The sequence below is a fragment of the Aspergillus luchuensis genome, chromosome 8 (genome assembly GCF_016861625.1).
Source record: "Aspergillus luchuensis IFO 4308 DNA, chromosome 8, nearly complete sequence".
NCBI classification, from domain to species: domain Eukaryota; kingdom Fungi; phylum Ascomycota; class Eurotiomycetes; order Eurotiales; family Aspergillaceae; genus Aspergillus; species Aspergillus luchuensis.
The window spans coordinates 136,507-160,943 of NC_054856.1; the positions used below are offsets into that span (position 1 = coordinate 136,507).

At 51.9% G+C, this 24,437-nt stretch overlaps 11 protein-coding genes across 11 annotated transcripts; 4 read left to right on the forward strand and 7 right to left on the reverse strand.

Moving 5' to 3' along the window:
- Positions 1-197: 197 nt before the first annotated feature.
- Positions 198-1,481, forward strand: AKAW2_80045S (serine/threonine-protein phosphatase; the record flags this gene model as incomplete). Its single annotated transcript, XM_041681022.1, has 4 exons — positions 198-359; positions 439-480; positions 598-703; positions 766-1,481. The coding sequence occupies 4 exons, from the start codon at positions 198-200 to the stop codon at positions 1,479-1,481; spliced, it is 1,026 nt and encodes a 341-aa protein (XP_041548006.1).
- Positions 1,482-2,328: 847 nt separating this feature from the next.
- Positions 2,329-4,147, reverse strand: AKAW2_80046A (putative homogentisate 1,2-dioxygenase; the record flags this gene model as incomplete). Its single annotated transcript, XM_041681024.1, has 7 exons — positions 2,329-2,588; positions 2,646-2,768; positions 2,833-2,995; positions 3,055-3,657; positions 3,710-3,884; positions 3,946-3,968; positions 4,028-4,147. 7 exons carry the CDS (start codon positions 4,145-4,147, stop codon positions 2,329-2,331), a joined length of 1,467 nt encoding a protein of 488 aa, XP_041548007.1.
- A 682-nt stretch (positions 4,148-4,829) lies between these two features.
- Positions 4,830-6,625, reverse strand: AKAW2_80047A (putative carboxylesterase; the record flags this gene model as incomplete). The annotated part of the gene is made up of 6 exons (XM_041681025.1): positions 4,830-5,408; positions 5,461-5,802; positions 5,859-6,040; positions 6,094-6,141; positions 6,203-6,372; positions 6,441-6,625. 6 exons carry the CDS (start codon positions 6,623-6,625, stop codon positions 4,830-4,832), a joined length of 1,506 nt encoding a protein of 501 aa, XP_041548008.1.
- Positions 6,626-7,298: 673 nt separating this feature from the next.
- On the reverse strand, positions 7,299-9,080 carry AKAW2_80048A (MFS transporter; the record flags this gene model as incomplete). The annotated part of the gene is made up of 5 exons (XM_041681026.1): positions 7,299-8,545; positions 8,610-8,669; positions 8,731-8,788; positions 8,861-8,881; positions 8,961-9,080. 5 exons carry the CDS (start codon positions 9,078-9,080, stop codon positions 7,299-7,301), a joined length of 1,506 nt encoding a protein of 501 aa, XP_041548009.1.
- Positions 9,081-9,571: 491 nt separating this feature from the next.
- On the reverse strand, positions 9,572-11,309 carry AKAW2_80049A (NEDD8-activating enzyme E1 regulatory subunit; the record flags this gene model as incomplete). The annotated part of the gene is made up of 2 exons (XM_041681027.1): positions 9,572-10,873; positions 10,935-11,309. The coding sequence occupies 2 exons, from the start codon at positions 11,307-11,309 to the stop codon at positions 9,572-9,574; spliced, it is 1,677 nt and encodes a 558-aa protein (XP_041548010.1).
- Positions 11,310-11,537: 228 nt separating this feature from the next.
- Positions 11,538-12,966, forward strand: RKI1 (ribose-5-phosphate isomerase RKI1; the record flags this gene model as incomplete). The annotated part of the gene is made up of 3 exons (XM_041681028.1): positions 11,538-11,782; positions 11,947-12,458; positions 12,524-12,966. The coding sequence occupies 3 exons, from the start codon at positions 11,538-11,540 to the stop codon at positions 12,964-12,966; spliced, it is 1,200 nt and encodes a 399-aa protein (XP_041548011.1).
- A 238-nt stretch (positions 12,967-13,204) lies between these two features.
- On the reverse strand, positions 13,205-14,452 carry AKAW2_80051A (WD40 repeat domain-containing protein; the record flags this gene model as incomplete). The annotated part of the gene is made up of 3 exons (XM_041681029.1): positions 13,205-14,003; positions 14,073-14,328; positions 14,380-14,452. 3 exons carry the CDS (start codon positions 14,450-14,452, stop codon positions 13,205-13,207), a joined length of 1,128 nt encoding a protein of 375 aa, XP_041548012.1.
- Positions 14,453-14,587: 135 nt separating this feature from the next.
- AKAW2_80052S (GTPase GPN2) lies at positions 14,588-15,776 on the forward strand (the record flags this gene model as incomplete). The annotated part of the gene is made up of 3 exons (XM_041681030.1): positions 14,588-14,876; positions 14,937-15,037; positions 15,105-15,776. The coding sequence occupies 3 exons, from the start codon at positions 14,588-14,590 to the stop codon at positions 15,774-15,776; spliced, it is 1,062 nt and encodes a 353-aa protein (XP_041548013.1).
- A 173-nt stretch (positions 15,777-15,949) lies between these two features.
- On the reverse strand, positions 15,950-16,735 carry AKAW2_80053A (Rpp14/Pop5 family protein; the record flags this gene model as incomplete). The annotated part of the gene is made up of 2 exons (XM_041681031.1): positions 15,950-16,338; positions 16,456-16,735. The coding sequence occupies 2 exons, from the start codon at positions 16,733-16,735 to the stop codon at positions 15,950-15,952; spliced, it is 669 nt and encodes a 222-aa protein (XP_041548014.1).
- A 638-nt stretch (positions 16,736-17,373) lies between these two features.
- On the reverse strand, positions 17,374-19,562 carry ACL1 (putative ATP citrate lyase, subunit 1; the record flags this gene model as incomplete). The annotated part of the gene is made up of 5 exons (XM_041681032.1): positions 17,374-17,801; positions 17,859-18,954; positions 19,008-19,197; positions 19,250-19,366; positions 19,423-19,562. The coding sequence occupies 5 exons, from the start codon at positions 19,560-19,562 to the stop codon at positions 17,374-17,376; spliced, it is 1,971 nt and encodes a 656-aa protein (XP_041548015.1).
- A 2,845-nt stretch (positions 19,563-22,407) lies between these two features.
- aclA (putative ATP citrate lyase subunit (Acl)) lies at positions 22,408-23,944 on the forward strand (the record flags this gene model as incomplete). Its single annotated transcript, XM_041681033.1, has 2 exons — positions 22,408-22,848; positions 22,928-23,944. The coding sequence occupies 2 exons, from the start codon at positions 22,408-22,410 to the stop codon at positions 23,942-23,944; spliced, it is 1,458 nt and encodes a 485-aa protein (XP_041548016.1).
- Positions 23,945-24,437: the final 493 nt, after the last annotated feature.

The following is a 24,437-nucleotide window of genomic DNA, read 5'->3' on the forward strand; positions in this document are numbered from 1 at the left end:
GTTCAATTTCCGTTGGTGCACCGTGTCTCGTCCGACCGACCTGGTTCCCCCCCTCTAAGAAATCCACGCCTCCCTCACGAGACCTCCCCTCCCCAGTTGGTCCCGCTCCACCAACCACCCCTCGGTTGCAGTCATCTTGAACTCGCTCTCTTTCCCCCCACCACCACCCTCATTCTCGCTCTTGGTGGTTACTTTCAATGGACAATAACATGGAGATCGATACGGCGCGGTCGCCCGAACCTCACCACCTCTCCCCGACCACCGACCCGGGGTCCATACCCACCCTCGATGGATGGATCGAAAGCTTGATGACCTGCAAGCAACTAGCGGAGGAAGATGTCCGGAGGCTTTGTGATCGGGTGTGTGCCGCTTCTGCTGGGAATTTTGGGTGTATTCGAAAATGGATAGTCCTAATCGTGGTCGTGTTTTTCTACATAGGCAAGAGAGGTTCTGCAGGATGAGTCGAACGTGCAGCCCGTGGTATGTGATTGACTTTTCTGCTGTTGTTGTTGTGGCCTGCCTTCCCGCGCTGCCCGGCCCTGCTCGTGGCCCCGCGGCCGTTGCGACCGATCGGGACTGACTCTTTCCAATCTATAGAAATGCCCAGTGACTGTGTGCGGTGACATACACGGTCAGTTCCATGATCTGATGGAGCTGTTCCGCATTGGTGGCCCCAATCCGGATACAAACTACCTGTTTATGGGTGAGTTGGCGTGTTACCGCTTATGCCAGTCGTCCCCCTTGGCTCACCCGCCCGCCCACTAGGTGACTACGTCGACCGTGGTTACTACTCTGTAGAGACCGTCACGCTCCTTGTCTGCCTCAAAATCCGTTACCCCCAGCGTATCACCATCCTGCGAGGAAACCACGAGTCGCGCCAGATCACGCAAGTCTACGGCTTCTACGATGAGTGCCTGCGCAAGTACGGCAACGCTAACGTGTGGAAATACTTCACCGACCTTTTCGACTACCTCCCCCTCACCGCACTTATCGAGAACCAGATCTTCTGTCTGCACGGCGGTCTGAGTCCGTCGATTGACACCCTCGACAACATCCGCTCTCTGGATCGGATTCAGGAGGTCCCGCACGAGGGTCCCATGTGCGACCTTCTGTGGAGTGACCCCGACGACCGATGCGGCTGGGGTATCTCTCCCCGTGGTGCTGGATACACATTCGGGCAGGATATTTCGGAGGCATTCAATCACAACAATGGCTTGACTCTGGTGGCACGGGCGCACCAGCTGGTAATGGAGGGTTACAACTGGTCCCAGGATAGAAATGTGGTCACGATTTTCTCCGGTATGCTTGCACTGCAGGATTTGGTTCTCGTCATGCGTGATTTGGCGACCATGACTAACCACGTCTCTCTAGCTCCTAACTACTGCTACCGCTGCGGTAACCAAGCCGCAATTATGGAAATTGACGAGCATCTGAAATATACCTTGTATGTGGTGACCCCACCGTTGCAATTGGGGAAGTAGATTACTGACGCAATTTACAGCTTACAATTCGATCCCTGCCCGCGCGCAGGAGAACCCATGGTCTCGAGGCGCACACCCGACTACTTCCTGTGATTTGATTTTTGTGATAGACATAACCGGCTCACCTCTGGCAAGTTGAGGTTCTCCGACCCTTCGAAAGGGCTCCAGGGACGTTTGGCAACAGAAAGACACAACCAAGGCGGTCTGGCCTAAATAATTGTATGTCCGTATTTCTGACCGTGTTGATACCAATTCATGAAAATAAAAGACGTTCCGAGACTTGTTGGTTTTTCTATACCGTCATAATACATACAATGTGCATTTTGGTATCCTGTTGCCACCCGGTGGGGTGTCGCTGCCTGAAACCGGTATGCGCCTCAGGTAGACATACACCACACATGCATTGTGAGCTTTGAGCCCAATATGACAGACCAACCGTAGTCGTTAATCATTTTCTACCCATTTGTCATACTTTCAGGCATACCTGAGCATTTGGTGAATATGTCATGCTTTGTTGCCCGTCTGCTCTATTCGATGAGCTTTCCAACTCTTCTTTCTATTCCCCTCAACGAATGCAAAGAAATGGTGAACTTTGTAGATTGATGGTACCTGAATATACTATACGTCATGCACACGTCACACTTCTTCAGAGAAACAATACAAAGGTAATGTTGGCATATACGACTAGTGTCTCAAATATGTACAGACAAGACAAGACATCTAGTAACACAATCATGACAAATCACAAGCATAATAAACAAGGACACGCACACATAGAAAAGCAAAGGCTAGGCTCAAGGGAGAATAATAACAAAACAAAACACAGCGTATATCTGCTATACAAAATTTAGATCTTCATCACCTGAGCCTTCTTGGCCAATAACTCCTCGACTTCTTTCTCATGTTTGGAGAAGTTGTCGACGAGGTTATCCCACATCTTAGGCTCGTGCTCGTGGCGCTTGTTGCTTGTCCAGGCGTAGTCGGTGATGGTGAATGGGCGACTCGACTCGAACATGAATGCCATTGAGGCCTCGGAGATGCGCATGGCCGGCGGGTCCACTTCCGTGGCGGCTTTGAATTCTTCGTAGGCGACGCCGTGGGGGACCACTGTTGTTCAGTGAGTTAGATGGATGGTCTCTCTAGTTTGAATGGAGTGATGCTTACTGCCACATTCGAAGGAGACACTTCCGGGCTGGAAGGCGTCGGAACGACCGCCGTAGTCGCCGTAGATGAGACCCATCAATTCGGAGGCAGCGTTGCGGTGGTAGTATGGAGGGCGGTAGGTGTCTGTTATTGGTACTGTTAGCGAGGTGGGAGAGTCAAGTGATTCCAATTTGCAGGGGGAACGTACGCGATGCAACATCCCAGCGAGGAGAGAAGATGAGTAGATCGGCCAAAGGAGCAGTGGGATCCCGAGACTTGGCTGTAAGGACACAGAAGATGGAGGGGTCCATATGATCAACAGAGATGGAGCCGACGTTGACGAACTTGGTCATGTCGTACTTGTAAGGCACCTGTATGATATATTAGTCTACTTTTGGTTGGAAACATGCTGGACAGGGGAGTAGCATACATAGTTGCCATGCCAGGCAACCACGTCAAAAGGACTGTGGTTCTGTGTGCTCTTGAAGAACTTTCCGCCCAGCTTGTACACAATCTCCCAAGGCTCCTTGGAGATCTCATACTTGGCCGTAGGGTAGAGGAAGTCCCGTGCATTGGCGAGACCGTTGGCACCCAAGGGTCCCAGCTCAGGGAGTTCGAATTGACTACCCCAGATTTCAAGGATGTAACCACGAGAAGGCCCATCAGGAAGCTCTACGCGGAAACGGATGCCGCGTTGGATAATGACAATCTCTCCAGGCTGGACGAACAAGGGGCCAAACTCGGTCTGAATGTCCAGTGCACCCTGTTGAGGGACGATGGCCATCTCACCATCCGAATTGACAAAAGCCTTCTTGGTCATGCTGGTGTTAGCAGTGTAGACGTGGGTGGCCAAGCCTTCCCGGAGGGTTGGCTCGCCCGAGCCAGCCACGGTCTTCAGACCAGAGACAAAGTCTACTTCGCCATTGGTTGGAATGTCAAAAGGGTGCCAGGCAAGCTGGGTAGGGGAGACATGGACGCGAGGGTTCAATGGAAGGAAGTTGGATTCTGTGTCCTTGTTATCAGGAAGGTCGGTCTATAGTCAATGTTAGTAGGTAGCAATCCTAGGTGACAGCTGCAGAACATACGAATCCCTGGTGGGCAACAGCCGGACGGGCACGGTACAGCCATGCTTTCTTGTTGCAATGTCTCGGGGCAATGAAAGCCGTGGCCGTCATCTGCTCGGCGTACAGGCCAAAGCGGACGTTACGAGGGCTGTTTTGGCCCTGTGGAAGGGTGCCAGGCACAGCCTCGGAGGCGAACCTAGTAGATTTACTACATCAGCCAGTTGAATCGCTAGATGCAGAAGAACGCTTTGACATACGAGTTGCCGAATCCGGCTTGGTACTGTTACGCTTGAGTTAGCAACGGTAAGCAGAGGGTAGGCATTGGCACAAGACACTTACTTCATACGGATCATTTCGTCTGGTAGCGAAGGAGGGAATGGTTCCATCCTTCTGTGTCTCTGCCCAGTGGAAGATCTTCTGGTATTCTTTGGGGTCGGCGAGGTCACTTGTGGAGGGCATGATGGGTGGTAGGTCTCAGGAAAGGAGCTATTGTAGTAGCAAAGGGGGCTTGGAGAAGAGGATAGTGCGTTTATGGAGTCATGAATCGTGATATATGGGGAGGAGAGCCGGGGCAGGTTCCAGCAGGCTCATATACTTGAGCTGGTGGAGTCGGTCCAAGCGGGAGGCCATTATGAAGCAATTAATCAGACCGCTGGCCATCCGGATATCCGGGCCAGCTGATTCCAAGACAGCAAGTCAGGATGGATGGACGAGACCAGAGTTTGGGAGTATTGGATGGGTTGCATACAATATGGGAAGTTGGCAAGTAATTGGGGGACTGTTCGGCAGATGTCGAGGGGGTAGTGTTGCCGAGAGCAGTAGAAGCCATGAGGAACTCAGGCAACATCAGGCACCTCAGGCATCAGCCAGTGGAGCGACCCCACATGAGTCAGGCCTGAGTAACGGTGGGGAAGTTCGCCCGCCTTTGCGCTTGCGGGGACACCCCCGGGTAGCAGCCACCGCTGGAATTGCCGATGTATACTCTTTGGGGTACACTCCAAAAAGCAATGTCTCCTTTATATCAATAGCTCACAGAATACCATGACACAGACAAAAGTAATAATAGCATAGGATGTGTTAAAGGCATGGTATTTGAATTGCTTCTATGTAACTCCATTAGAACTATGGAATAGATCGCCGTCTAATTCAACAAGCTAATCTTGCCTGCCGTCAAGGCAAATACAATAGGCATATAGACACCCATCCCAGCCTCTCTAAGAGCTTGAACATGCTCGACCCGTCTTCTAGACGCAAACTGCGCTTCAGAAATCTCGCCACAGCTCCCTAGAGGTCCGTAGGCGAATCTTCGCTCCGTAGACCACGGACTACCCCCGTTGACGAACTGTACCCAACGCTTCCGCATCTCCTGACCGACAGCCTGTGCAGCAGGGTTGAAGGACAGGTCGACGCCATCAAACAGGAACAGCAGGTCAACGGCATGATGGGCTCGGCTGGATGCCTGCCACGGGTTGGCCTGGTCAACCACATACTTGTAGACTCGTTTCCCTGCTGCGTGCAGTTTCTCGGCTACGACTTCCACCGGCAGCGTATAACGGACATCATTCACAAGATCCAGTGCACCCAGCTTGCAGGCAGTTGGTCGATCAGCAACAACCTGATACATCTTGCGTAACTTTGTGCCCCATTTCTCATCCTGCTCAAAAGCAGCAGTAATGGCTTCTCCATCGAATGTCTCGATTCCGTTCCTCCAGATGACCGACTGCGCGGGGATAAGTAAATGCTTTCAAAGGCTGCGATAAAGGGGCACCCACCTCATACTCGGTATCACCAATCATCAGTTCGTCCACCAATTCAGACCTGCCTTCCCATCCTTGAAAGTCCTCATCCTCTTGTATCCACATGGTATTCACATTGCACTCCTTCAATGCCTGCAATAGAGCGGGCACCGACGACAGCCGGAGCGACGGCTCGCCCAGTTCCTGCACCTTGGCTTCCAGCGCCTTGATGAGACCTTGGCCCTTCTCAACTGGCAAGGGAGAAGAGAGATAGAGTGATCCAGAAGCCAGAACAGCCCTCTTAACGGGTGTACCAGTGACCAAATGAGCATGAGTATATACCGCCCCAGCACTCTCTCCGGCCAATGTGATGTTGTTCTGTAGGGATACCAATCAGCTTTAGTAGACAGACCACCGCGCGACGTAGTACATACTGGATCGCCTCCAAAGGCGGAGATGTTGTTCCGCACCCATTCAATACCCAGTTTCTGATCCTTGACAGCAAGGTTCTTCTCCTTGCCGTCACCAAAGCTGAAGATATTGAGTCGGTAGTTGATTGAGACGAAGATGATAGGCTGGCCGGTTTTGATAGAGTCCGCGACGACCTTGATGGGATCTATTCATTCTGTTGTCAGTTTCTGATGATGGAAGACTCTTGACCTTTCTTACCGCAGATTTTCGATGCAGCTGAGCAAAAAGTCACTACCTGGGATCCTCCTGTGGAAGATAATCAGCCACTAATCAATACAGATATCGACGATAAGTCCTTGGTATATACCATAAATCCACAAAAGCACAGGAAGAGGTCCCTTGGCAGAAGACACCGGAGGACAGGTAATATCCAAGTTCAGACATTCAAACTCGTCCTCAGGCTCTTTTCCAATTGGAAAGTCCTCCGGAACGCGCAACAAATGGCGAACGTCAACATCGACCTGTGGACACCTCGGCCTACCCAAGATTGAATCCAATATCAGCACTCATTCACGCGTCCAGCATGGAAGGATTCAGAGCAGTACCCATATTGAGAAGCATCAACCACAGCATCCCCAAAGTCATCCACCGGCTGAGCCCGCTCAAACCGCGCGGGGACAGATGCGTACTTGATACCCCGAAACTCATTCACCGTGACTCCCTCCGACCCCCTCTCAATACCCGTAAACGTCGCACGAAGACCCTGATGTTGCACTAGCGGAGATGCCATTTTGCCAATACCAATACTTTCATAGTATGCTACACGCGAAGAAGAGGAAGTATGACCGAAGACAATATACAGGACAGTCCAGCCGGAAAGACAGGCGGGGATGGTGCCACCGGCTCGCCAAATTTCCTATGACGAAGCATCCTAGCTCAGCTTCGTCTTCGTCAGTGATTTCTCAGCATCATCCCTTCTGAACCGGCTCATGATTCACCAGGAAATGCCGATATCCGGGCTGGCTGGCTGGGTGACTGGCTGGATTGAGGGCAACTTGGGGCTGGCCGCCGCCGCTCATCCGTCATGAGGTGGGGCTGTTGCGGGGAGATCCACCCGCTGCACAAAGTTGGGTCTTTCTTTCCTACTTTTGGTCGATCTTTTTGGTTCCTGGCTGGGCTCGGTTCGAAGACACGGAGGCGGGAATAGTTTTCTTGCCGTTTCACTTGAAACTGGGTTGTTGTTCCTTGTCTTTCACTCAGAACAACAGCACCCGAAATTGTCTATCCTTCACCCCAGTCATTACAGTCCTCGAAATGCTTGTTTCCATGAAGAGTCATGCAAATTCTCTATGTCTATTGAGGTGAGACTTCTTTACCAGACATTACTACTATGTATCATGTACACCATTATATGCTGAACCGGCTTAACCCTATTTCTTTCTCTTTCCCTCCTCCATGGTCAATCAGTCTTCCGACGGAGCCGTTTCACTTCGCTTCTTCTTGAACAGAAACCCTCCCAAGAACAATAGAATAGGCACACCAGAAACACCAGTCAGCAAGGCCAAAGCCCACGTCATGGTCTTCCAGCCCGCATTCTCCCGGATAAAGCCCGCAAAGAACGGACCAACAATGGTTCCAGCAGCATACGCCGAGTTGAGGATGCCATACGACAAAGCCATGGCACCACCCTTACCGAAGGCATTCGGGTCCTGTGCTTCCTTTTCCGCCACAATGTATGACGCCTCAACCAATAGAGGAGGCATCAACGAGGCTACACAAAAGCCGATAAGGACCAATAATGCGCATAACAACACCTTCTGGCCCATGGAATCGTGCGTGACAAGACGGAGCAGCACCATGAAGGGTATGGTGGTGAACAATGCTCCTGCCGCCATGTAGCGTCGTGCATTCACAAACTTGTCGTTGATCCAGCCGAAGAATGGATCGGAAATATGAGGGACGGACAAAGGCACGAAAATCAGCCCCTGGCCTGTCTGGTCCCAGCCAAAAGTGTCCTCGACGAAGAGAGGAAGGACGCTGTCAAATGAAGTCAGGACCACGGAGACGATGAAGTACGCCCAGATGGTGACTATCATGCGCTCTGAAGCGAGAAGAGTAAGCACAGCGCTTCTGGTCTTTTTGGGGCTCGCGTGTCCAGAGGTTTCGACAGCCTGCTGTCCGACTGAAACCGGGTCATCTGACTTATCATCAGATGCACCAGCGGGCAAAGGATCAGTAGCATCTTCGATATCAGAGCACTTCTCTGTGGTTTCAGACGGCGAAATATCCGGACCTTGTTCCTTCTCCTGTTGCAACCACTTCACAGCATGCTTCTTCTCAATCATGACCAGCCGCAAAACAATATCCACACCGACGAGAGCAAATGCCAGGGCAAAGACGGCATAGTATCCGCCACGGGCGTAAGTAACACCACCAAGAAGTGGCCCACCCATGATTCCAAAGGTCATACCCATGCCGATATAGCCCATTGCCTGCCCAAGGCCATCTTTTCCCACCGTGTCGACCAGCAACGCGGCTCCGACCGTCCATACAACCGCTGCAGATGCGCCCTGGAAGATGCGGCCAATGATCCAGAGACTAAGGTGAGTCCCTACGCAGAGTAGAGCCGTGGAAGCGCCTATTGCCAGCAATCCGACAATGAGTGGCCACCATCGAGACTCAAAGCGGTCGGCGATGTAGCCCGCAACGGCTTGGTATCACAGTCCGTTAGCATGAACATTCCTTAAACCGATATTGCAAGGGTTGATACTCACGCGATGCTGCTAACAGCGCTGCGCCATACAATGCTAACAAGATAGACGTCCATGATTGTTCTATCCGATGTTATAATCAGCATCAACCCACCATCGATAGAACATAAAATGGTCAACTCACCCTGATCAACAGACATCCCAACCCTCTCATGTAAAGCGGTAGGAGCCACGGGAACAATCTACGATTGACTTCAACATCAGTAATCTAAACCCAGACATAACAAATCCAATGGTACACTCAATCCACATACCAGTCCATAAAGTAAAACATCCTATCCAGCATCCGGTAGTTAGCACGTGGGTCAAGACACCAAGCCAAACTAAGTAAAAAAAAAGCAAAGCAAAGCATACCGTGAAGACAGCAAAAACCACCACGAAGATAATAAACGCATTAGATGACCTCCACTTCAAGAATACCGGTGGCTTGGTGTCATTCTGCCCTGGCACTAAGCCACGCAGATTCCAGGTCATGTTATAAGGCTGTAGTGTATGTACTAGTACGGCTTGGATGGGATTGGGTCGTTCCGTAACATCGGGGCCGACTGACTTTCTGCAATGCTTCGGGCGGGTGTGTGGCTTTTGACAGAAGGTTTTGGCGTAAATGCAGATCAGAACGATTACTTAAGATCAGGGAGCTAGATAGGATTTATCATTTGTATCAGGAATGGAGGTCTAGTTATACGTGTATGAGCGAGTGGCCGATCAGGGTCAAATCCTGTTGCTATGTGATCGGCTCGGCGCCCGCGGGGCCCGAGCACAGTCTTATCGATGGGTCACAGGCTCATTAGTGGCACGGCATGAAATATTTACAGATTACTGCGGAGATGAGTGGTTGTATACTGCTGGTTCGGGAATATAAAAGTAATATTGGTGACCAATTGTTTAAGTTATTGAATTTTCGTGACTCATGGCATAATGCTGCCTTATGGGGGCTACTGCAGGTTTCATATTCGCCACCATCTTCATAGCTTGTACATCTCGCTGCGGCTGCGCACCCCATCAAAAATGCAAGTGTTATCCAAAGGCACATACTGCCTGGTAATTACTTTCAGCGCCTCCTGCGCGACTAATCCTCCGGTGAGCGAGGAGATGTTGTGTAATTCACCGCCTTGCGTCCTCCGTAGCTCCTGTGCCGCTTGTAGAATTCGCTCCCTTGCGTCTCCGTCCTCAATAGTGGATGCACCTTCAGGTTGAAACGCACCAAGGATGTGGTCTATGGCAGAGCCCCACACCTTCTCATCATCCAAGGCCTCCTCTGATATCTTGCCCGCTTGGATGTCGGTGATTATATCATCCAGGGCCTGGAAGGCAAGGAAGGTCGGCACAAGGGAGTCTGGAATATCAATGTTGTTCCGAATCGCCTTTAGAGTAGTTGCCTCCCCATCCACTATCGGAATATCGCGGCCATGGATAACCTTGATGTGAGCCGCATTCTTGCAGAAGACCTCAATATCCTTGTCCGAAGCTGGGGCCGGGCGTGGTCCAAGCTGTGCTTCAAGGCTTCGGACGATCTGGGTAACTTCTTCTATGTCCTTGCGAGCCTTTGACTTGTAGATGTTCTGAAGAGAAACATAGTCGGCTGATTGAGCCTTCATATCGGGTAGAGAGCCCGGTAAAGGAAGTACACTGTGTCTCTGGTAGTATTCACGGATGGCCGCCGCGATAATCCAGAAGTTGGCCGAGTCCGGGGCTGGGTGCTTGCATTCCTCCATCTCGAAGATCTCACGAAGGGAACTGCGCAAGCTGAATGGGTTCAAGGTCTTCAAAACTGCGGCAACAGCCTCATCATAGTTTTCCTCTCCACCTTCTGGGTTGCTTGTTCTTGCACTCGACCGCACCAGCTCCCTGAATTCTGATTTCTCTTTGTAGTTCGATGGTACCTGGCCATCATGCGCTTCTTTCCACTGCTCTAGGTGATGCAGAAGAAGCAAAATGTACGGGACATGGCCATGCTGGTGATCATCCAGGCTGTCCAGGTTGCGAATGCTAGCACCGGCCGCTGCCAGCTCAGGCCACGGGTTTAGGAGACGGAGATCCTGTGTGCTTTCAGGATTTGGGTGTGTCTCTACTATAGGGAATGCAGCCGGGAGCTGGAGAGAGAAAGTGGAATAGAATCCAACCGAGCGTGTGTAAATTACTGGGATGCCAAACTCTTTAGCAGCCTTGCAAATGGCCTCCAAAGAAGGGCGTTTTACCGGTCCAGACACCAAGACCAGCTTGTGCTGCGGAAGAAACTCAGGGTCCTTCAGCAGTTCTGAGATTGACTTGTGCTCAGTCTTCGTTAGCTCTGCAACAGGATCGAGCAGTTGGGGTGGATGAAGTCACCTTAGTATAGAAGCTTCCATCTACGTCCGGGTTTAGTTCTCGTAGCAATCGACAGGTCTCCTCGGCTCGGGACTTGCCCAAGCTCTCTTCTTCCAAGAAAAAGTTGACCCCGAGGTCCGGCTCGGTGACAACTGCAGGGTCCACAATCGTGAAACCTCCGACTCCAGGAAGTACAAGGTTCTTAAGGGTTTCCACGCCGACTACACCGGATACACCCGTGTTGTGCTTGCCCCAGGGTTCGTCAGAGTTGACGAGAAGCACGCGGGACTCTTCTAGAGCTTGCTGTCCACTTGCTGCCCACAAGCGCAATTGGCGATCATATTTCCTCTCTTTCGAGGACGGTCCAACCAAAGCACTCGGGAAGGCCTCTGCCATGAGGGGCTAAAGCGGAGAAGAGACGGAGATAGACAAAGACAAGTTGGATCGAAAGAGGGGGGATCAACAAGCTGGAATAATGTTCCAGTGACAATCCCTGGTTGGAAGAAGATGGAGCAACACGAGCACAAGCACCCGAATGGACCGATGACTAGTTGAAGTATTGATATTCCGATCAAGTAAGAGCGATGGAATCCATATGTTGGCTGCAGTCACATGATCGATGCAATGCACGGACCCACCAGAGCTGCTGGTGGCCTTGATGCCTGTATGCCTGAGGCTGCCAATGCTATGACGACACAAACCCCGCCGGAGGAAAAGACGCCGAACATACATTCAGTCAACTCCGGAATTACCGCTGAATGCTGCATTTATCAGACGGATCTACTCTGTAAGCGGATGATTATAAGCTGTCAAGATCTCAATTGCTATGCCATGAGATTCGCACTTCCGCGTGGCTGTCTGTCATCCCTGTAAGTGGTCCAATCCTTTTGCTGGAAACTTTCTTTGGGCTTGTCGCATCTCCCCCCACCGCGGGCATCCACTACATTTGACGGTTCCTCCCCGAATTTGCAGGGGCTCGATTCGAGGGTTTCTTGTCCCCGGAATAGTCCGCCTACTAATCTTAAAACAACAGACCCCGGCTCGGCAGTTTCCCCTCATCTTCTATCTATTCTCGTGTTCGTCTCTGCTTACGACCAGATCGCCTGTCTCCTCCCGTTGTGCCCCTCCTCTCCGTTCCCAACGCTACCTTTCGCCGTCATTCCACCATGGCCAGCGTCGTCGAAGCCGCAAAGCGCGCTGCCGGTAAGGCTGCCGTCGAGAACCACTACCCCAAGGATGCCAAATACGTCGGCATTGGCAGTGGTTCGACCATTGTCTATGTGGTCGAGGCCATCAAGGAGTCCGGAATAGACACCTCCGCCACCAAATATGTCCCCACCGGCTTCCAGTCCAAGCAGCTGATTGTCGGCGCTGGTCTGACCGCGGTGGACTTTGATGCCCTCCCCGAAGGCACGGTTCTGGATGTTGCCTTCGATGGTGCCGATGAGGTTGACGATGAGCTGAACCTGATCAAGGGTGGTGGTGCTTGTCTCTTCCAGGAGAAGATCGTGGCTCTTCAGGCCAAGGAATTCATCTGTGTGGCTGGTGAGTACATTATACGCCGATCGATAGAGTCTGGAGGGGAATACGCACTAACTTCCCGTTGATAGACTCCCGCAAGCTCCAATCCCGCCTGCTCACCGGCTGGAAGTACATCCCCATCGAAGTCGCTCCTATCGCGGCCCGTCGCGTTCTCGGTGCTCTTAAGGAAATTGGCAGCATTGACCCCGCTATCCGCGTGAACTCCGATGCCAAGCAAGGCCCATTGAAGACCGACCAGGCCTTCTACATTATCGACGCTCCCTTCAAGACTCTGCTGACCCAGGCAGACGTGGCTGCTGGAAAGGACGGCAGTGGCAAGGACGGCGTGTGGGAGGTCCACGCCCTCTCTCAAGCCATCAAGCAGATTCCCGGTGTTCTCGACGTGGGTATCTTCTCTGGCGTGACGGGTCCTCAGGCGCAGGCGCTCGGTGGTGTCGGAGGCCAGAAGCCTATTGCTGCCTACTTCGGTATGCCTGACGGCTCGGTGTCTGTCAGAAAGGCCGCTGCTTGAATGGGACTGCTCCCTAACGCCATATACGATACGTCAAGAGATTAGAAGAAAAAAGTACAAGTACAAATGATACCATGTAGACTGTTAGCACGAATCGGACTATTTTACGCTTTCTATAACCTGGTGCCTCGTAACTGTGATATGAATGAACCAAAAGTAAGAACAAGAACACCAGTCTCCGCACGCCGGTCGTCAAGACAAAGTAAGTTAGTTTCATAAGGCGACAATATACTCAAGCCTATTTGGCGCCCTTCCCCTTTGCTTCCGTCTCTCCAAGCTCACGTACAAAGATCTTAACCGTCCCTTCGACAACATCATCTTTCCCATCCTCGAAGCCCGGGCTGATCGCGATCGCGAGGTACTTTCCATTACCGCTAAAGTCCACGGCAGCCACACTCGACGGGTACTTCTGGTACTGTCTGATTCTCCTCTTCGCGATACCATCCCAAAGCGCGACCACTCCATCACCACCGCCAGAGGCAAACGTACCATGGACCGGGTGGAATGCCAGTGCATTGACAGGGTAGACGACGTCGACATCATCCGCCGTCTGTCTGTGACACTTGAAGGCATATTTGCGGGCCTGCGACTCGGCGGACGGGTCGAACCATTCGACCGCAACACGGCCCTCAATACTGGATGACGCGTATCCTGCATCGTCAGGCATGCACGCCACCGAGCGAGTCATGAACTTCAAGCTGCTCTCCCTTCGCTGCCAGGGCTCGATTTCAATCTTGTTCGGGCCCGTACCCTCCGACTGAGCGGTGAGCATAGCCAATGCTTTCAGATCGTAGATGTGTAGGGCGCGGGAAGCCATTGCGACGACGAGCTTCGTAGCGGTAAGAGACATGGAGAAGGGCTTCGAGGGGAGGGGAATGATAGCGGGGGCTGTGGCGGGATCGTTCGTCGGGTGCACATGCAACGTGGAGTCCCAGGATGCGGATATTACTAGGTTGTGTTCCTTGCTGAAAACGACACTGCGAACGCCAGCTTCATGGCTACTGAGGACAGTCTGGGTGGATGATGCTACATCAATTCTGTTTTGGTGTCAGCAGGGAATGGATTGAGGATGCGCCGGTTGGTAACGGAGGTGACCATGCACTCACTTCTTGACGTCCCAGTCCAAGCCAGCCGTGTAGATCTCATCCTCGGTTGCGCCGAAACACACATCCAACACCGGAGCACGATGCTCGAACTTCTGTAACAGCTTTCCTTCTCCGACGGCGCCATTCTCGTCGCGCAGGTCGTACAGATACACGTTCTTATCCCATGAAGAAACGACGATTCGCGTGGAGTCGGGGTCGGGCGAGAACTTCAAGGCGGAGATAGCATCCGTCGGCGGGGCCGCGACAGAGAATTGATCTGGTACCTGTCAGTGGAGGATGGTTGCCACATATACAATTCGCGACTTACTTGACGCCATATTCTTTGCTTGAACCTTCAACGAGTTCCAATTGTATATTGTTGTTGATCGGCCCGTCGTCATGGAAGCTTCACCTTCAGACCATTTTCTGCCGTCCACCACCGCCCTGGAATATTCTCCCCGCCATCATCATCGATTGATTGCATTGACGTCGGACATTCTCTAGATCGAACACATTCTTGGGCGCAGATCTTCATCATGCCGTTCGCACAACTCGTGATAGGGCCCCCGGGTGCCGGAAAGTCAACCTACTGCAATGGCATGCACCAGTTCCTCGGAGCTATTGGTCGCAAATGCTCCATTGTGAATCTGGACCCCGCAAATGATAAAACATCATATCCGTGCGCGCTGGACGTTCGCGACCTTGTCACATTAGAGGAGATCATGAGTGAGGATCAGCTGGGGCCTAACGGGGGTATTCTGTATGCGCTGGAGGAATTAGAGGAGAACTTTGACTGGCTTGAGGAGGGACTGAAGGATCTCGGAGGTATGCGCATTCTGCCGTGAAGATGTTACAGGAACAAACGCTAATGCTTATATACCATAGAGGACTACGTCTTGTTCGACTGCCCGGGCCAAGTTGAACTGTTCACACACCACTCTTCCCTCCGGAACATATTCTTCAAATTGCAGAAGATGGGCTACAGAGTACGTCCTCCCGGTCCCATCCGGAGTTAACATGTTAATGCGATACTAACTAACGGACGTTGCGCAGCTCATCGTGATCCATCTCATTGACTCCTACAACCTCACTCTACCCTCGATGTACATATCCGCCCTTCTCCTCTCCCTCCGCGCCATGCTTCAAATGGATCTACCTCACCTGAACGTCCTCACCAAGATCGACAACCTATCGAACTATTCCCAGCTGCCATTCAACCTTGACTACTATACAGAAGTGCAAGACCTCAGCTACCTTCTACCGCACCTCGAAGCCGAATCATCACGGCTATCACACGAAAAGTTCGGACCGCTCAATAACGCGATCATCGACCTAGTGGAGGAATTCGGACTAGTGAGCTTCGAGACGCTAGCCGTAGAGGACAAGAAGAGCATGATGAATCTATTGCACGTTATCGACCGTGCCAGTGGCTACGTCTTCGGACCCGCCGAGGGTGCCAACGACTCCATCTGGCAGGTTGCTGTCCGAGAAGGCCTGGGACAGATGGACATCCGAGACGTGCAAGAGCGGTGGCTTGACGCAAAAGACACGTACGATGAGCACGAGCTAAAGCAGCTGGAGGAAGAGGCGAAAGCCAATGAAAAGGCAGCCGAAGAGGCATCAGCAAAGAAACCCAATATGAGCTTCGATGATGACGACGAATACGACGATCTGGGGAGGGGATCGATACCAGATGGCGGCGTGAAGGTTATACGAAAATCATGACATGATATGAACTCTATCCCAGCAACCAACTTCTATCCACACATACATACATACATGCACGCACACTGTATAATATAGGGTATCTTTAATGAAAACGATCAAGACAAAACTCCCAGCACCCAAACCTAAGCCCCCGACCCTGAAACATAACTCCCATACACATCCGTCCATCATCAATCATCATCCTCACTCTCCATCACCACATCCACATCCACACCCAAATCCACATCCCCCTCCCCCCCAGTACCCGGCGTACTCACCTCCCCTCCCACATCAACCAAACCACCCAACAACCCCTCCAAAACCCCACTCTCCTCCGCCTCCCTCAACCTCACAATCTCCCTCCTCGCCCTTCGAATCGCCTCCTCCTCAGCCTTGCGCATCGTCCCCGACACCCTAATAACCCGAAACACACAAGCCCTGGTCGAACTCGACCTCTTCGCTCCACCCTCAGTAAACCCGGGAACCTGCGACATGCAAGTCAACGCCGTCCAGACAAGCCGGAAAGACGCGCGAGGACACCGAATAATCGCCGTCGAAGTAGCGGGGGAGAGATATTTCACTGTACACACCTAACCATCAGTCTCATCATCATCATCATCATCACAACGACACATAGCAAACAGAAAGCGCAAAGCGAATCAAAGATGAAGGCGGGGGAAGGAAACAACAAACATACCACTAATACCCCCCGCGCCAGCCCCACCTAATCTACCAACACCGTAATCGCCAAACATGAGGGAGACTTCCTCTCGCACCATCTTTGCTAGGAGACCGGGTGTTAGGGCGTCGGATGTGGGCGAGTGGATTTGTAGCTGTGCTTGCGATTTGGATTTAGATTGGGGGTTGCTGTTGCTGTTGCTGTTGTTGCTCTTGGTGCGGGAGGTGGCTGCAGGCCATGTTGAGGGATCGGGATAGAGGATGTCGAGGAGGATGTAGCGGTGTTTGAGGCGGACCATTGTTTAGTATTTTGGTGGTATTTGGAGGTTTGGAGGAAAGTCCGAGGTGGTTGTGTTGTAGTGATGGGAGGTTGATAGTTGGTTTTCGGTAGGAGTTGGTTTGCGGGATGATTTTTGGAGAGAGGATTGTTGCGCGCCACCTCCTGGTAGAATGTGCGTGTGGTATAATGGCAATGGGTCGGTGGTCTGAATTGAGAGTTTGACGTCGATTGATTATGTTTGAAAGCTGGAAGATGGTAGTTTTATTGAGCAGATCGGCGCGGCAGAGGCCGTTTTTCTGCCGCATGTGGACCTGCGCTGGATATACCGCCTACTCGGATGAAACATACTTGGGAACCGCAGATCAACTAGTTAATCATGCATAAAAAAGTCCACTACAGCAATACATCTACGTTGATCTAGGATTTTAATAGAATGCACATTTCTTTAATCGTTGCGTGATATTCATCAACCTTTAACAGCGAGTCATGCCACATGTGCCACTACAGATTGTAAGTTGAAATAGATGAGATATGAAGCGAACCAAACCGATGCAGACAGAAACATGGGTGAAAAGAAAACAGGCCATCACAACTCCGACGTCAACAATGACGGATTTTATGACTAATCCATGAGATGTAAATGTATTAAGTAAAGAATTAAACGCTGACCTCGACACGGCCCTCGGAGCCACCCTTCTGGAGGGCGGGGAGAAGGTAGGTGATGTCATCCCAGGGGTGTCTGTACAGACCAGTGCGGAGTCTCTTCTGGTCGAGGTAGTGGGCAATGAGACCAATGGAACGACCAAGGACGAAGAGACCGTTGAGGACACCCATCTTCATGTAGTCCTCAACCTCCTCGGAAGAGAAGGCACCGCAGTTGCGCATCAGGTCAACGAAGCAGACAGCAACGCAACCGTCGACGTTGAGGATGAGGTTGTCCTTCTTGGAGGTGGTGACAGTCTCGACGGCAATGGCGTAGTCGAGCAGCTTGGTGCTGGGGAAGTGCTTCTTGGCGAACTCCTTGACGAGCTCGACACGGAGATCGGGGTTGTTGCGGGACTTGACACGGTGACCAATACCGGGGACTGTGCATAGTTAGCGAGGCTGTTCGACATTACAGGTACAATAAAAGGTTCACTTACTCAGCTTGTTCTCCTTGCGCATGGTGTCAACGAAGTCACGGGGGCTCATGCCCTTGTCGAAGGCCTTGGTGAACTCCTCAGCAGCGCCGTCCAGGGCACCACCGAAGCGAGAACCGATGGTCAGGAGACCAGAGACGAGAGCGCTGATCAAGTCCTTACCGGCACGAGTGGTGATGATGGTGTTCATGGCACCAGACACGGCAGGACCGTGGTCAGCAGTAAGCATGAGGACCATCTCAAGGAACTTGCTGGCGTAGGCAGGGAGGCGGCGGCGGAACCACAGAAGAGACATAACACCACCAATGCCAATGTCCTCACGGAAGACATCAGAGATGGGCATACCGGCGTAGAGGAGCTCCTGGCCACGGTCGTCGGAGATGGTGGAGATGAAAGCAGCGGGCTTACGGACGAGACCCAGCTCCTGAGCCCAGGAGTAGTCGATGGGGATCTTAGGGACGACAGGCTCAGGCTGGGGCTGGACGATACCCTTCTTGACCTGGTCATCGTAGACCTCCTTGAGGGTCTGGGGAAGGTCCTCGAAGGTCTCGGGGACGAAGATACCGGCCTCACGCATGGCCTTGTTCTTGGCAACAGCAGTCTCGAGGTCGGAGTTGGCAGAGGCACCAGCGTGACCGAACTGAACCTCGGTCTTGAACATGCTAGCGCAGGTACCGATGGCCCAGGCGACGATGGGCTTGGTGATAGTGCCGTTCTTGACGGCCTCGATGACGCGGTACTCCTCAACACCACCGACCTCACCCAGCAGAACCAGGATCTTGCACTCAGGCTCAGCCTGGTAGCGGAGCAGGTGGTCGATGAAAGTGGTACCGGGGTAGCGGTCACCACCAATGGCAACACCCTCGTAGACACCGTCGGTGGTCTGGGAGATGATGTTGTTGAGTTCGTTGGACATACCACCGGACTTGGAGACGTAACCGACGGAACCCTTGCGGTAGAGCTTGGAGGCAACGATGTTGTCCATCATACCACCAGTGTTACCGATCTTGAAGGCACCGGGCTTGATACCACCGACGGTAGCAGGTCCGATGATGGTGATGCCCTTCTCCTTGGCCTTGACCATGATCTCACGAGCGCGCTGTTCTGCTGTTAGCGGAGAACAGCATGACGTCTGTTGGATGCAGAACTTACTCTCTCGGGGACACCCTCGGCAATGATGGCAATGGAGCGGATCTGGGGGCACTCCATGAGCTCCATGGTGGAGCTGTAGACGGAACGGGAAGAGGCGAAGTTGACAACGGTGTCAACGTCAGGGTGCTTGGCCATGGCCTTGGAGACATCCTGGTAGACGGGGAGAAGAGTCTCGCTGGTACCCCAGTACCTGTAATTGCATCAGTATCTCAATTCAGGAGATGGGACCTGGTTTGCCATACATCTTGCTCACGAACTGGCCACCGAAGGTGTAGATGATACCGGCGACGGAGGGAGTGGAACGCTTGCAGATGAAGTCGAAGTCAAGCATACCCTGGACAGCACGGGGCTGCATACCACTGTGGGAGAGGTTGTCAGCCAGAGCAATTGAGCACGACTATAGACCACGACTTACTATACGAAACATCTCGTCTTGTTGTGGAAGAGGGCGTTGCTGAGGGGAGAGCGCACACGGCTGGGGGGGTCGAAGCGGGTGATGTTGTCGTTGGCGGAGGCGCCATTGGCGGTGTTGACGAGGGGAGCAGAGGTAGGCATGTTGGCTGAATACTCTGTGAGATCGAGCAAGATGTCAGTGTCAAGAGATCAAGAAGGTTTTCATTAAAGCGGGTGCTGAGTGGGAAGAATCCGTGGGAGGGGAAATGCATCCGCCATGGTAATAATAATATATTGGAACAAAACCCACATACCTGTCAACAGAGTTGGGAATAGGAGAAAGGATTAAAGGAGGATATTATTAGGTAGGTATGGGAGGTATAGATAAATGAAGTAGTGACAAGCCGCTTCGTGAGACTGCGACCTGAACACAAAGGAGGAAGTGTGGTTTAGGGATGGTAGAGGGAGAAGGAGGGAGAAGAGAAGAAAGAGTAGGAAGCTGGAAGAGAGAGGCAACCAGATGGAGAAATGAGAAATTGGAGGGAGGGAGGAGGAGGAGAAAGGAAGTGGACTGATGGGAAAAAGACGGGAGATGAGAGAAAAACAAGATGTAAGATAAAAAGAAAATGGAACGGACAAAAAAAAAAGTAGCTAAAGGAGGGGACGATATCGGGAAGCTTGATGGGGGGGTAGAAAAATTATGGGGCCAAGTGAGGAAAGAGCAGGTACATAGTACCGAGTTGGTATGGGCGTATGAATGGGGTTCGTATCGATCGTACCATACAGTATCAATGATCCTGGCGCAGGCAACTCTTGGTCCGAAACAACCCAGTTGGGGAAATCTCGACAAGGATGGATGGATCACAAATGGGTCAACTTCGCTAGAATAGTAGCAGCTATGGGGAGGGGCGTTTCACTCGACCGGACTAGTGGCGAGCAACCCGAAATGACATTGCGCAGTCAGAAGCCGATTCTCGTCTATAGTTTTGAGATTGGGAGATGGAGAGTGAAAGATTGATTGATCCTTACGGAGTCCGGAGTCCGGAGTATAGTATCTACTATGCTCACAAGCCGGGTGAATCAAGCAATTAGTGAAAGATTCCAACGCCCAACAAACTCCGTGGGGGGATTGATTGACCGATCACTATACTACTGTACCTACTATCTACTGGTGACTACTGTCACCTGTTCGGCTAAATCATCGGAGGACTCCGTTGGACTGCCAAAAAGGAGGTTGTAGGCAAGAATCGGAGCATGCAGAAATGTCTTGAATCAGTTTAGTATATGTTTAAAAACCGAAATAGACCGTCTGAGCGACACCGAGACCACGGTTCTCCGTATTACGGGGGCAAGGGCATTCTGATTGATACTGCGTACACATCGAACCGGGAGGTGGTTCTGGTGGTCTGGTTGGGGCTAAAGCGGGTGGATCCTACATCCGTCTGCTGGATCAGCAAACTGGAGGTCCCAATTGCGGCCAGGGACTGGGCCGATGCGTATGCACGAGGCCCCGTAAATTCATAGGAGGTTTTCTTTCCATTTCGCTGGCTTGCTCACCGAAAGATCAAACGGCGGTATACTACGGATAATTACTTGGAAAGTATGAAAAATATGCTTCTGGAATCATACGGGCACCTACCCAAGTAGGTATATCGCCCTTCCCATCTATCTGTGGTATGTACCTTAGGTTTAGGCTTCCAGCATATTGTATGTAGATACTAGATAGAGTAGTGCTGCCATGTTACCATCCCCTCTAATACATACATGACAGTTATACTACTACCACACTACTACAGTCGTAGATAGCAAGCAGGGGTACCTGAATTCAGAACTATCCAGAACAAATTACTAGTTATTTGGTGGGAAGAATCATGGTTTATTCCCGTAAAGTAAAGTAAAGTATGGGGAAATGTGAGCCGGGGAAGTTAAGAAAACCACAAACCCCATTACATCATCGAGCAGGACACGTTATCTAGTTTCAATGTGATCAGGCATGTTTAGGTTGTCCAGCTAACACATCTGCCACTATCATTGCATTATTGGAGGTTGTAAGAAAATCCTGGTTACGAGCCATTCAGCCATTCGGGACAGGGGGGTGATGGTGATGGTGGTGTCGTCAACAAAACGAAGAGCGTCAAGCAAAGTACCCAACAAAAAAAGACGCAAGAGTCGAACAAGCCATTCTGGTGATTGTAGGGGGGGCTTCAGTATTGAGGCTACAGCGTAGGGCAGATACTGCGAGTCAAATACTCACGAGAATGGCTTCCGAGGATCCCCAACGCCGCCAATCCCGGCTGACAGGATGGGTCTTGGGCCGACCCGCTTTTTCTTACGGCGGCTCCACCGAATCTCAACAAAGTCCGCTGGCTGCAGCATCGCAACCCGCTAAGCCCCTTGTATTGCCCGAGCTCGGCCCTGATCGTACTCTGTATCCGCTGTATCAAGGCGGTTTTGGGTGGTTTTTGGTTTTTACTGTGGCTTCAGTTGATCATTCCATCCCCAATCCTCACTCCATCTTCGGACCCCAAAAAATTTGCTTCGTCGAAACTTCTCCTCCCACTCCCCCCTCCCCCCCTCCCTCCTTTCCTTCCTAGTACCCTCCTTTCGCCGGCCGTCACTTATCATCACCGACTAATCGGCGCGCTTCTCTTGCAATACTCCGTTTAGGTTCTTTTTTTTCCTTCCCGCTTTGTTTCTTCTTTTCCTCTTCGTCCTCCCCTCCTCCCATCCTCCCCCTCTTACTCTTTACTTCCCACTCTCCATTTTATTCTTGCTCCCTCCTTTTGGTTGGTGATTTCTTCCAGACCTTCCAAAAATTCAAACACTCCAATTCCTTTCTCCTTCTCCCTCTTTCTCTCTATCTCCCTCTACATACATCTTCCTCTAGGTATACCTCTCAGCCATTCCGGGATTCACTTCCCACCTCTTCCCAAAACCATTGCTCTGCAGCTTCTTACATGTCTGTCTAGTATAATTATACCTCTCCTCTTTCACCTATACAATCATCATGTCCGCCAAGTCGATCCTCGAAGCTGATGGCAAGGCCATCCTCAACTACCACCTCACTCGTGCTCCCGTCATCAAGCCTACTCCCCTCCCTCCGTCCTCCACGCACAACCCTCCTCCTAAGCTCGCCTCCCTTTACTTCCCCGAAGATGTTGCCGTCAAGGATGTCCTCGACCAGGCTGAGGTCCGCTACCCCTGGCTGTTGACCCCCGGTTCCAAGTTCGTGGCCAAGCCCGACCAATTGATCAAGAGACGTGGAAAGAGTGGCCTTCTGGCCCTGAACAAGACCTGGGCCGAGGCCAGGGAATGGATTGAGGCCCGTGCTGCCAAGGACGTTCAGGTTGAGACGGTCACCGGCGTTCTCCGTCAGTTCCTCGTTGAGCCTTTCGTTCCTCACCCCCAGGAGACTGAGTACTACATCAACATCCACTCCGTGCGTGAGGTAAGTTTGTTTTTATTCTCCGCCGTTTGATCGGCGCCCTCCGTCGCTGCGGGGTAGCAATGCTAATGCACCATGTTAGGGTGACTGGATCCTTTTCACCCACGAGGGTGGTGTCGATGTTGGTGATGTGGACGCCAAGGCTGAGAAGCTTCTCATCCCCGTCAACCTGGAGAAGTACCCCTCCAACGAGGAGATCGCTGCTGCTCTCCTGAGCAAGGTGCCCAAGGGTGTCCACAACGTCCTCGTTGACTTCATCTCCCGCCTCTACGCCGTCTACGTTGACTGCCAGTTCACCTACCTCGAGATCAACCCTCTGGTTGTCATCCCCAACGCTGATGCCACCTCGGCTGATGTTCACTTCCTCGATCTGGCTGCCAAGCTCGACCAGACTGCTGAGTTCGAGTGCGGTACCAAGTGGGCCATTGCTCGTAGCCCCGCCAACCTGGGTCTGCCCACCCTTCCCTCCAGCGACAAGGTCAACATTGACGCTGGTCCCCCGATGGAGTTCCCCGCTCCTTTCGGTCGTGAGCTGAGCAAGGAGGAGAAGTTCATCTCCGAGATGGATGCTAAGACCGGTGCTTCCCTCAAGCTTACCGTCCTCAACGCCAACGGCCGTGTCTGGACCCTCGTTGCTGGTGGTGGTGCCTCCGTCGTGTACGCTGATGCCATTGCCTCTGCTGGCTTCGTCAGCGAGCTCGCCAACTACGGTGAGTACTCCGGTGCTCCCACCGAGACCCAGACCTTCAACTACGCCCGTACCATCCTCGACCTGATGCTGCGCTCTCCCATCCACCCCGACGGCAAGGTCCTCTTCATTGGTGGTGGTATTGCCAACTTCACCAACGTTGCCTCCACCTTCAAGGGTGTCATCCGCGCTCTGCGTGAGGTTGCCCCCGTCCTGAACGAGCACAAGGTCCAGATCTGGGTTCGTCGTGCTGGTCCCAACTACCAGGAGGGTCTCAAGAACATCAAGGCTGTTGGTGAGGAGCTTGGCCTCAACATGCACGTCTACGGCCCTGAGATGCACGTCAGTGGTATTGTGCCCCTTGCTCTCCTCGGCAAGAAGACCGACATCAAGGAGTTCGGTTCCGCGTAAAAAAATGAAAATACAGGGCACGTTTCACTGAATTCTAATTAATTTAATTTCCTATGAGAATCTTTTTCATTTCTTCTCAATGCATGGCATGATATGGTTGTTTACGCTATCTTGTTAACTTGTTTCTTTTTTTTATTGACGGTACAAACGGTTTGCCCAGCTTTACACTGCAGGGCAAGTGGAAGAGGGGATACTCGTTCTGGAGTTGATGTTGTTTAGACTTAAGATAGTCGTTAATAGAACGATATGATCTATGACTGTCATTGGAGCCATGTATCCCACAATTAACATATGATCGTATGCATGTAATAAGGCATTGAAACGCTGGTAATTATCATGCGTCCGTATTCTTCAACCCCAGAACGCACAACCCCTCCCTGAATAATCCACAGTATAGGCACATAGGATACTATGGGAATTAAATTACCCTACCACCCTTACCCACCTACCTCACACGTGGACTGCATATATACAATATGACACATCACAACCG